The following is an 11,425-nucleotide window of genomic DNA, read 5'->3' on the forward strand; positions in this document are numbered from 1 at the left end:
AATATTATTCTAAACATTAAGAAAAGATGCTGGTTTTGTAATATGCCAGGGGAATTTTTCCATAGTCAAAACATTGTTTACTTGCACTTAAATACTGCATCAATAATGTGAAAAACAGAAATAGCCTGATTATGGCTAGAGACTCTGTTTAGAGGCTAAGATTTCTATCATGGATTGCTTTCAACTGTTATATTTTATGGCACAGATTCAGTGGGAATCTGATCTGCTAAAATATTTGGGCTGTGAAAACTCCCACACTGTGACAGATGTCAAGTCCAATTAAGTGACTCATGTCCAGGTTTCTGTCCAATAGGATTTCCCATTAAATATCAATTTAGAGGGAAAAAATTCCATCCCCCTTCTTAAGCCTTTATCTCTTCCACCATCTCCAGGCTGAATCATTTGGTACCAGGAGAGCCAAGAAGCCACACACGCATCTCTGCCTCTTTGCTCTGGCTCTCCAACCCTCTTTCCGTCTTTCTCTGCTTCCCTTTCACTGTTACTCCAGGAGACGTTCACTTTTCACCAACCTTTCTCCAAGCATCTCCAAGCCACTGACTATATATATTTTGCTACAAGGTAAAGAGAGGAGGGATTGGGGTGGGGGGGTGTAACCAAGCCTTGACAGACTTTGAAACTGGAAAATAGGTGTGTTTATACAACATACAAGTAAATGAGGGAAGAGGCAACCTTAGCTCTGAGTTACAGTATTGTGTTCCTGGGAACTGGGGAGACATCAGCTGAACAAAGCCTTATCTCAAAAAAAAAAAAAAAAAAATCACTTCTGAGCAAGATCGCATCTCTGCCTTGCACTTCCCAGTTTCTGCTCAGCCCCGCTAAGGGAAGGGAAGGTATCCTACAGGAGCAGAATCTTATCTTAACCATCTTTCTTATTGATTACGGCCGCTATTAGAAAGTAGAGGAACTAGCCCTTTGATGTGATTGAAAAAAAAAAAAAAAAAAAAAAAAAAATCACTTCTGAGCAAGATCGCATCTCTGCCTTGCACTTCCCAGTTTCTGCTCAGCCCCGCTAAGGGAAGGGAAGGTATCCTACAGGAGCAGAATCTTATCTTAACCATCTTTCTTATTGATTACGGCCGCTATTAGAAAGTAGAGGAACTAGCCCTTTGATGTGATTGTGTTTATCTCTGCATCTCTTTTGTTATGTATAGAGACCTAGAAGAGGAAAAAAGGCACGAGACTTTTCAAAAAATCGTTAAAAAATATCAACAACGAATTTCTCAAAACGTTTGAGGACAATTAAAAGGAAAAGGCGTTTTTGATATATCAATTAAGTGAACAATCATTCATCTCGTCCACATCCTTAGATATTATCGTCCCTCGCTGTGGACACCAGCGAAATGACAGCTGCTTTTTCATTTCTGAATGTAATAAATATTTGCTGCTTTTAATATTTTCCGGAATTTCCCCTCGCTATTCCCTGGAATTTTAACTGTAAAAGATTGGAGAAAAGATTGTCGTAAAGGCTTTTGCAAGGTAAGACTTTTTTAAATCGTTTTTTTCCAGCTTGAAACTAAGTTAGATTATTCATACTGCATTTAGAGATGCATTTCAGTCCATAGCTATAGAAATAAAAGGCATACAAGACTTAATTATTTATGAATATTTTAAAAAAGGTATCTGGAGAATTTAACATGCTTTGAGGACAACCCAGGAACTTTCTACCCTACCTACAACTATGTTGTGGCTTATTGTCATTTTCCATTACTCGCGTATTTATTTCTGTCCTTTCAAGCTGACAGTGTAGGTGCAAGTTTTTCTACTTATAAACGTACCGAGAAAAGCCAGTAGGGAGTCACATGCAGTTCACTTAGAACATTTGTTTTTATTTTGCTTAGAGGGCCTGTTTTCCTCGCAGGGAAATGAAAGCTGTTGTGGAGGTCAGTCCGCCCGTGAGCAAGTGCGGTGCTGGAAACCGATCGCACATGCCCTCGCTTTTGTTTCTCCAGGAGCAAACCCTCGTACCCGTCGCGGACGCGGATTTCTCCCGCGCCTAGCGTCGCTCGGGCTGCACACGCAGGGGCCGGGGTTCGCAGCCGGGTCGTGCCTCCCGGGGCCCGCGGGCGGTGAGCGCAGCCACCGCAGGTGCCTTTCCCCTCTTGCCGGCCTTCCTTGAAGCCTGAATTCCCCCGAAGCCCAGCGGTTCTGAGCGGCCCCCTCCTAGAAGGCGCGCGGCCGGGGCCCGTCCTCCAGGCGTCCTCCTGGTGGCCTTTCCAGGAGGGCATCGTTAGGGGAAAGCTAAGCACAGACACGCTGGGCCGTGGCCCGGCCGCCCGGGCACAGCTGCGGGCTGCCGAGCTCGGGTCCCGGGAGCGCCGCCCCGGGCCTTCCCTTCCTTCTCGGCCTCTCCTCCCGCAGCGACCCGGCCGCCGGCGTTTTCCCGCGAGGTGGTCGGCAGACTGCCGGGCGCATTGTCTTCTCCCACGTCGCCGCGTCCCCAGGTCCCCGATGTGTGTAGCTGTCTGCGTGACAGATGGTGCTCCGGGCGCTTGCGAGGGCATAGGAGTCAATTTTCTTTTGAAAGGGGCGTCCACGTTTGTCTGGTCATTTCTTTATTTCGGAGAAGCGCGAGGGGGCCGAGCAAGCCTTCCCGCTCCCGGCCGGGAGCTCTCCGCCTGCGCTCGGGCTTGGGGGGTTCCCGGCCGCCCGCACCCCGGCGCGGAGCACGCCCTGCGCCGCCCCAAGCCCGCGCCAGGCCCTCGGGCGGGAAGCGCACCCAGATGCATCCGGCGTTCCGCGTCGTCCGCTTGTCCGGGAAGGGGTCGCGGTGAGGGAGACGGAATGGCGCAGGTGGTATCTGGCCGGAGGAGGCACCAACGCTCAGTCCCCCAGGCCCAGGGCCGCAGGCCGCTCTTGGCCTCCTGCCGGCCGAGGTGTCGGGGCCGGGATGCGGCCTCCGGAGCCATCGGGAGGCGCGGGGCTCGCGCCCTGGGGCCCAGCGTGGTGGGCCCGCGCCCGCCATCCCTCCTCAGAGCAAAGGAAGAGTCTGGTTCCTTTTACTGATTGATTCTCTGACCCCCTTTCAGCCTCCAAAATGATGCTGAGTCCGGACCAAGCCGCCGACTCGGACCACCCCAGCTCGGCGCACTCGGACCCGGAGTCGCTGGGCGGCGCGGACGCCAAGGTGCTGGGCAGCGTGTCGGACCTGGAGCCGGTGGAGGAGGCCGAAGGCGACGGCAAGGGCGGCGGCCGGGCCGCGCTCTACCCGCACCCGCAGCAGCTGAGCCGCGAGGAGAAGCGCCGCCGCCGGCGCGCCACGGCCAAGTACCGCTCGGCCCACGCCACCCGCGAGCGCATCCGCGTGGAGGCCTTCAACCTGGCCTTCGCCGAGCTCCGCAAACTGCTGCCCACGCTGCCCCCCGACAAGAAGCTCTCCAAGATCGAGATCCTGCGCCTGGCCATCTGCTACATCTCCTATCTCAACCACGTCCTGGACGTGTAGGGCGGGGGCCGCCGCGGGAGGCTGCCTGTCCCCGCGTTCCCGAAACGCGGCCGCCGCGAGGCACCTGGACGGGGGAAGCAGCTCGCAACCTGTTTTCTCTGGTCAGCAGGGCGACGAGGGAAGGTTTCCGAGGCTGGGCGGCGGGGTTTTCTGGCGGGCCCTGGCGCTCGCCCTGAGGATTTTCAGGGCCAGGAGAACCTCCTGGAGGCACCGGAGATGAGCCGCCTCCGGGCCTCCCCTCGCTGTGTTAGGACCCTTTAAGGGCTGTTGCTTTAACCCACTGGAGACTTTGAGTTCTCCTATATTTATCTCCCGCACATCTTCATGTTTTGTGAGAGTGAGGGCAGACAGTCGGAGTATAGGCTCTAAACTTTAGACCATCTGGGATTTTTCCAGTTGACAAATCATCAAACATTGGGGAGAAGAGGAGAGGAAAGAATCTCTTCCAAACAAGAGATTTAAGGCACAGAAAGGTGCACCAGGAAACTCTCCGTTCCATAGTGAAAAGAAAGATTATATTAGACTCCAAATAAGACAAACCCTGAATATCTAGTAAAGTTAAAAAGACACACTGAGAACAAGTAGACACACTGTGGGAGGATCTGAGCTTCGTGAGATTTTAACCCCAAGGTATGACACTAATGTAGACAGGAAAATCCATATTTGAATGGAAATTTTAATATCTGATTGCTTTTTCAGGCGAAGTGCCCCTTTATATATCCAAAAACATCTATTTGTGACCTTAAATACGTGGACCTATAGGTGCAGTTAGAAAAAGACGACCTATTTTTATTTATGTTAGAAGGAGTAGAGTATTTTTTTCAAGACATTTATTTTTCAGAGTGGTGACAATTTTACTTTGGATACTCTGTGCCAATTTATTTATAGTCAAGTGTTTACACTTTTTCCTGTGGAATAATTACGTCTAACTTTTTACGTGTTTGTTGAGATTACACTGTGGTCTTTCTTTTTGCTCTAATTATATTGCACTTGTATAACAAATTTCCCACGTCCCCCTGTTTCTAAACATATTTTATATATTAAGATGTTGGTTCTTGAAAAGTTCTTTTGTTGTGAGATCGGCAACACTAGCACTTCACTATTATAGTTTTCTAAAAGAGTGTGTTATTCTTATCTGTAGTTATGTCTGAAAAGTACTTTACGAACTGTTTATAAGGAGAGTAGCTTCTTTGTGTGTGTGTGTGTGATGTTTGTGTGTGGGATGATTTTAGGAAATTAAGTTATTTTCCTAAAAAAAAAAAAAAAATTCAGAACTACTTTCCTCTGTGACAACCAAAAAGAAAAGTCTGTGACCTGAAAATGTTTCATATTCTCAGCTGTGAAACTCTTAAAAAACAAGGAGTGTATTTTAGAGACAAGGGAAAAAAACACATCTGCTATCCAAAGATTTTAGTCTTTTTCAGGGTTTTTTTGTGTCTCTGTTGCTTTATATAATGCAATATTTTGTAGTGAATATAGATATAATCTGGTTTCTATCTGACGAGTTTTTCATATCTCATGAATGGTGCGCTGTTTTGCATATAAATAAAGGTATCAAATAAATTTCTTTCCTTTATTTTAAGCGTACTATCTAAAAATAATGAACATGCTGGCTGAGCACAGAATATCTTAATGGACTCAATTCTTTAGAAAGGAACTAGTAAACAAAACACAATCTTAACATAAACATATTTATGTATTAGATATTTGATGCTCTTTTTAAACTTGGAATTGTTCAGTCTATAAGTAGATGCCCTGCGTATGATTGTGACATAGATTATGCTACTCTTAATGGGGAAAAGAAGTATAATGTTTATATAAAATATTACTTGAATCTTAAATTCTTTTGCTCTAAAAGTAAACCTTGTAACTCTTTAACCCACTCTTTTCAAATCAGAGTTGGGAAACTGAGGCCCAAGGTCTGACGTGCACTGAGTCGCATAGCTACTTATTGGCAGTGGAAAGAAGACCCCTGATATGATGACTCTCAGTCCCTCTGGACACTTAATTAAGAACAAGGTGTGTATTACAGTTTTAACAACTAATCAGTACATAGATTCAAGACATAACATCTGCAACCAAGAAAAAAAAATGGAGCCCTGGGCTACCATTGAAATAGGAGAATGTCATCTACAAAAGTCTACAGCTAGTGTGAAAATGTGAAATATTCTGTCTGTAAACAGAAGACATGAATAACTTAAAAATTACATGTACACACACACATGTATAGAATATTATGAACTATGAGTCTGTATCACACCAAATCTCTGGTTTCAGAGTAAATGCCGTTATGTGGATGTTTGGTTTTATATATATATATAATACGTGTGGGATTGCTAGCATTTTTTCACTTTTCACCCAGGTGTCTTGTAGCCAGGTTCACAGATACCTAGTAAGTAGGACTTTATTCTCTTCTTTACATTGGGGGTGCTTAGCAGAAAAGCACTTCCTAGGATGTGAAGAACAGCACCTTCCTTTGCCTTGTATCTGGACAATGTCCTGACCACTCCAGCAATAGCTGGTTACGCTCTGATCTACAATGACATGATCTGTCGGTCTTCTCACCTGTAGACAGTGGGGAGACATGACTACTCCCCGTCCTCATAGCATCTCTCTATTATATAACAGAAAAACTGGCTCTGCTTCTATGCCAAGGATATGAAGTCAACTTCTAACCTCTGGAAACCTTCTGAGAGCCTCTCTTTCCTGGTTTATGAGCCCAGCTTCTAAATGACCAACACAGTCCTCCCAGTCACATTTAGTAGGGACCTGTTAACTTAGCTACCTAGACTAAGGGCCCTTGACCTTGGAGTTGGACAACAGGCAGCAGCTATACAGCCCATGCGATCCCAGGAGAGGATCTTTGCAATGTCATTTCAAATCCAAAGCTGCTGAGCACCCTCCAAAGAGAAACAAAGTGCTGTGGCACTCTGCTCGGCCAGAGGGTGACTGACCAACCCCTGGAATGGAGACCCAATAATTGTTCAGCTATGGGTGAGGGAGCAATGATTCTCTAAATGAGGATGATGGTGACCATTCATGATTACATTCAACAGTTATTCATTGAGGACCTACTGTGTGTGTGCCAGGCATTGGTCTGGATGCTAAAAATAAGAGCAATATATAAGACAAAGTCTCCTGGAGAAGTGAAGTGCACTGATGACAAATAAATAACAATATTTATTGATAATGCTAAATGCCATGAAGGAAAAATAAAGCAGGGTAAAGAGATAGAGAATGGCGGCTGCTGGTGCCTGTGGGTAGTGTTTTAGATACGGCTGTGAGGGAAGGCCTGAGGAGGTAGCCTCTGCATAGACACTTAGGTCTACTTAGCCACCTTCCACAATTGCTGCCACTGGCACTATCATTTCTTCTTGCAACCTGTTAACATGTCCTGGTCATGTCATGTCATGCCACCAAAAGAGCCCATACTGATCACTCACCTTTCCCCTGCTGGCCTCTGCCTCATCCCTCAACCCCAGCTTGGTCTCTCCCTAGGTGGACCTGGAAGCACAGGTCCTCCCGCTGCTCCTCTCACCTTCTTCTCTCTGTCCCCAGCTGCTCAACAACTTGGCATGGCACTACAGCTGCCCAGAAAGCCTCGCCCCACCTTGTCCAGCAGACAAGGCCACCTGTGCTGAATGTTTCTCTGCCCAGATGGCCTTCTCACTTCTCCCACTTCCCAAAGACTTCCAGAGAGCAAGGGGCAAAAGTCCTGGACAAATAAACCTTCCCTCCAGGGAGAGGGCAAGAGGAGGAGCAGGAGTAGTGGGATGGAGTGGAAAAGGAAGAGCAGACTGAGCAGAAAGGAAATTGGTTTGGAGAAAAATGAGGCTGGGTGGGGGAGGGGGAGGAAACACCAGCTGCCCATATGACGCACGTTTTCGGGGCTTCCTCCAGTAGCCCTGAGCCATGAACACATGTCACCAGGTTAGTCACGAGGTTAGTAGACAGAGCTGACCTCTGTGAGGTAGTGATTTATCCAGTTCCCATCACTGCTGTCCATCTCTAGATGCCAGTCCTCTTCCCACTGAGGTTTGGGACAGAGGGGGCTAAGGAAGAGAGGAGAGCCAACTTGGTGCATGTGCAGCCAATACCCTTTCCCAGGCTGAGATGGGCTCTGTCATATATTACCATTAGTAGTAGAAATATTAACAGCTAACGTGTGTTGAGTGTGTACTATAGCTTACTGAACTAAGTGCTTTGCACGCATTATCTCGTGTAATTCTCACAACAACACAATGAAGTAGATACTTTTTATCATCCCCATTTAACAGATGAGGAAATTGAGGCTTAAAGGGGTTAACTTGCCGAGGATCATGAAGCCATGTTTGTGGGTTTATCAGAGCTCCTGCCCTGAACCCACATACCCCGCAGTTGTCCTCTGATAGAGGGGCAGCCACGCCATGCACACATGCTATCTTTGGCCCCTGCAGCGCATCTCTCCATCCATGCGCTAGGGGAAGCTGCAGCTCAGGCAATGCCTAAGGAGTGCAGGGTCTGCAGTGCACAAGGCTGCCCAACCAAGGGGCCAGCGGAGGCCAAAACTGAGCCTGTGCTCCATTTGCCAAATCAAGCGTGCACCCTGGCTTGGGGCTATTCTGTCTGGAGGAAAAGGAGCTTTTTCCTGCTTTGCAGGAAGACACTGCAGTCTAACAGCAGCCCTGGGCCAGTCCCTCCTGAGGGGAGACTGGAGTTATCCTGACACTATCCAGGCATTGTCACTCACCACCACATGGGTGGGTCTGGCTCATCGGTCTCTCCCACCCACACTCCTTAGCACATCTCTGCCCATTCTTACACCTAGAACCTTCTTTTAAAATCAGCATGTCGTTCTCCAGCATGAAAACTCCTCTTGCCTATTAAAAAAATAAAATTCAAGCTCTTGATCTTGATGGAAATCACTCACAGTTCCAGACCCTCTCCAGCACCATCTTCAGCCACTCTCCCTGAGGTTAAACATTCCTCGTGAATCCAGATTTCCTCTCTTCTCCAAAGGTCTTGTGTTCTCTAAAACCTGGGCCTTTCTACTTACTTTCCCTCTGCTCAACATGCTCTCCTCCAAACTTATTTTTTACCTGGAAAATTCCAATTATTCCATTGTGACCCAACTCAAACAACTACTTTGCAAAGCTTGCTTCAGTTTCATTAGCTGCTCTGTTCTCTGAGTTACACGTACATACGCTCTTATACCAGAATTTATCTGTTTCTCCCATTCCTTTGTTTGAGACCCAAGACCCTGGAGCCAGGTTCAGACTCTGGCTCCAACTGATTCTGAATGTATGATGCTGAGCACGTTGCCATATCTCCTTAAACATTTGTTTTCAAATGTGTAGGATAGGACGATATATATACCAATCTCAAAGGCATGCTGAGAGGTTTCCATGGGATAATGCATAGTATTTACCAGAACAGGAAGAACACAGAAAATGCTCAATAAACATAAGCTATTATTATTACCTTTGTGTTTATAGTACTCATAGGAAGTTGTATAGGAGAAGCTAAAAACAGTTTTAATTTATTAATGTATTAATGATTTGTGGTTTCCACCAACTGTATTCATCTGCATATGACACATTTGTAGCTCTAAAAAATAATCCCTGTCCTATAAGACACAAAACATTACAGGTAAGTTAATAGTGAGCCATGAAATACACCATAAATGCACACATTTAACGTTATGTACATGTCTGAAAGCCCCGCTCCACTGTCTTCTCTTTTCATCTTGGTTTTTCCCACAGCGCTGAATGCTATTATAGGCACTATAGCAGAGTGGTCAGACTCTGACAACACATGCTTGTGTTTAAATCCCAGCTCTCCTATTAACTGGCTGTGATCTTCAACAGATCACTTAATTCTGTGCCTGTTTTTTCACCTGTAAAATGGAGGTGATTTAGTACCTACCTGGTAGCATTGTTAGGAAGACTGAATTCACATGAAGCACTTAGAACATGCCTGGTGGATGTTAAAAGCTCAACAGCATTAAGTATATTAGCTTTTATGGTAGACAACCTTTTTAAATATAGAATTAAATAGTTAAATTATTCTTGAGGTAGCAGACAGAGAAATTGTTGGAATTTCCTTATCAATTTTGCTAAGCATTTGCAAGTCAGGAGGGAAGTTCTTTATCTCTTTGCTGACCATTCCAGAAAGGTATCAGGGAAAAGGAGAGATTTCAGGAGCTTCTTGAATTATGAGAAAGGTGGTATGATTGGTAGATATAGGGGGAGGGTTCTTCTCTAGGATTTCCTGGGGTCCAGATGGAATAATGGGAAGTAAAAAGTCACTGGGGCCAGTCTGTTAGATAGGGACAGAAAGCCAGAGTGACTGAAAGATGGCAAGGAAGGGAACTCCCTCCAGAGATGGCCCTGTGGAGCGATAACTGTGCAGTGACGAAAAGTAATGAGGGCTGGAGAATGTTCCTCCAGCAGCAGGAGGGGGGTTGTATTGGAGGGCAGGGGGCGGAGCTGTGTGGCGAGAGCAGGTTGCCCTAGTTCAGGCGTATTCATTGGGGCCTGCTCAGGCAAATCAATCAACATGAATTTTCTGAGCAGCTACATTTTAAAAAATATTCTTATAGAAAACTTAAAAACATCTACAAAAGACAAGAGAATAGTACAATGGATTCTAATATACACAGCACTCATCTTCAATAAGTACATTCCATTTATACTCTTATCCTCTCTCTCTCATGACCCCTTTGGACGTTTTAAAGCAAATTCCAATCACATTATTTCATCCATAAAAACACCAGTAAGTATCTCTAAAAGATAAGGACTCTTTTTTTTCTTTTAACATTAAAAAAAAATACGGTTATCAGAATGAAACAAATTAATAGTGTGGCCTGAATATCATTGGTGAGCACTTACATCTTTGATGGGAATTTCACAGCTGGCCTAACCCACCTTTCCTGATTACCTTCCTCCTTCACCCAGTTAGATCCTCTCCCCGGTTGTCGTCCTTATATTTTTGAAATTCACCCCCTGTCCTCCTTAACCTTGGCACTTTCTCTTACACACTTTGGACCTGAGCACCCCCCTGGCCATCCTCCTCCTGTCCCCGTCATGGACAGACATGCCTGACGATTGGCCTGCTCAGCACAGAAGGCCACCCCACAGTCCAAAGCTGCCCTGTGGACATGCTGGGACAACTGGCAGTTGGTGGCTGACTCAAACCAAGGGTAAAGGTGAAGGTATAAGGCACCAGTAGAACATGTTAGAGTGGATACACTGCCAGGGCCCAATTTAGGCAGATTTTAAAGATTAAAAAAAAAAAAATCAGGTGGATTATCTTCACCATTGGTCAGGCACTGGGGTCAGGAGGTGACCTGGAGTAGGAGGCTCTCTGAGGGCTTAGGTGTGAGGACCTGCTAGCCTTCCTTGACAGCAGCCTAGGGGGGCCTGAGGGTCACATATGTTATTTCTGAGTCCCTCAGGCCCCTAGTGCAGAGGGTAGGACTGACACTGTGAGTGGGTAAGTGACTCAACCACAGTCTCATACCCTGCAGGGACAGAGCCACCTGGAAGCCTCTTGACATCAATCCTGTGCTTGCTGTACTGTATAGCTCCCACCATCTACCGTGGGTTGCAGCCTGGGGACTAATCACAGTCTCCATCGGCGAGAACAAGTGCACAGGCATAGCACTTACCTGTGCCAGGTGCGTTCCATTATTAACCCATTTAACCCTTTACAAACTCAGTGAGGTAGAAGGTATTATCATTCCTAAGTTATAGATGAGGACTCTTAGACACAGAGGAGTTAGATAATTTGCCCAAGGTCACATTGCTCGTAAGCATTTGAATGGGAAAATGAACCAGAAGGGCCATGAAATGCAAAACCTTATACTTTGATCAAAAAGAAAAATGTTTCTTTTTGCGTGAAAATTTAGGGGGGGAAAAAAAACCCACAACAGTAACTGAAAGTTAGAACAAATCATCTCTTAAGCAGACTGGGCCCTGGACT

General features: G+C 46.1%; 1 protein-coding gene across 1 annotated transcript; it reads left to right on the plus strand.

Annotated features, from left to right (window-relative positions):
* Positions 1-974: 974 nt before the first annotated feature.
* On the plus strand, positions 975-3,463 carry NHLH2 (nescient helix loop helix 2). Its single transcript, XM_008580421.1, has 2 exons — positions 975-1,497; positions 3,048-3,463. The coding sequence occupies exon 2, from the start codon at positions 3,056-3,058 to the stop codon at positions 3,461-3,463; it is 408 nt and encodes a 135-aa protein (XP_008578643.1). The 5' UTR covers positions 975-1,497; positions 3,048-3,055.
* The last annotated feature ends 7,962 nt before the right edge of the window (positions 3,464-11,425 follow it).

This window comes from Galeopterus variegatus, unplaced genomic scaffold, assembly GCF_000696425.1.
Source record: "Galeopterus variegatus unplaced genomic scaffold, G_variegatus-3.0.2 Scaffold2086, whole genome shotgun sequence".
Classification (NCBI taxonomy): domain Eukaryota; kingdom Metazoa; phylum Chordata; class Mammalia; order Dermoptera; family Cynocephalidae; genus Galeopterus; species Galeopterus variegatus.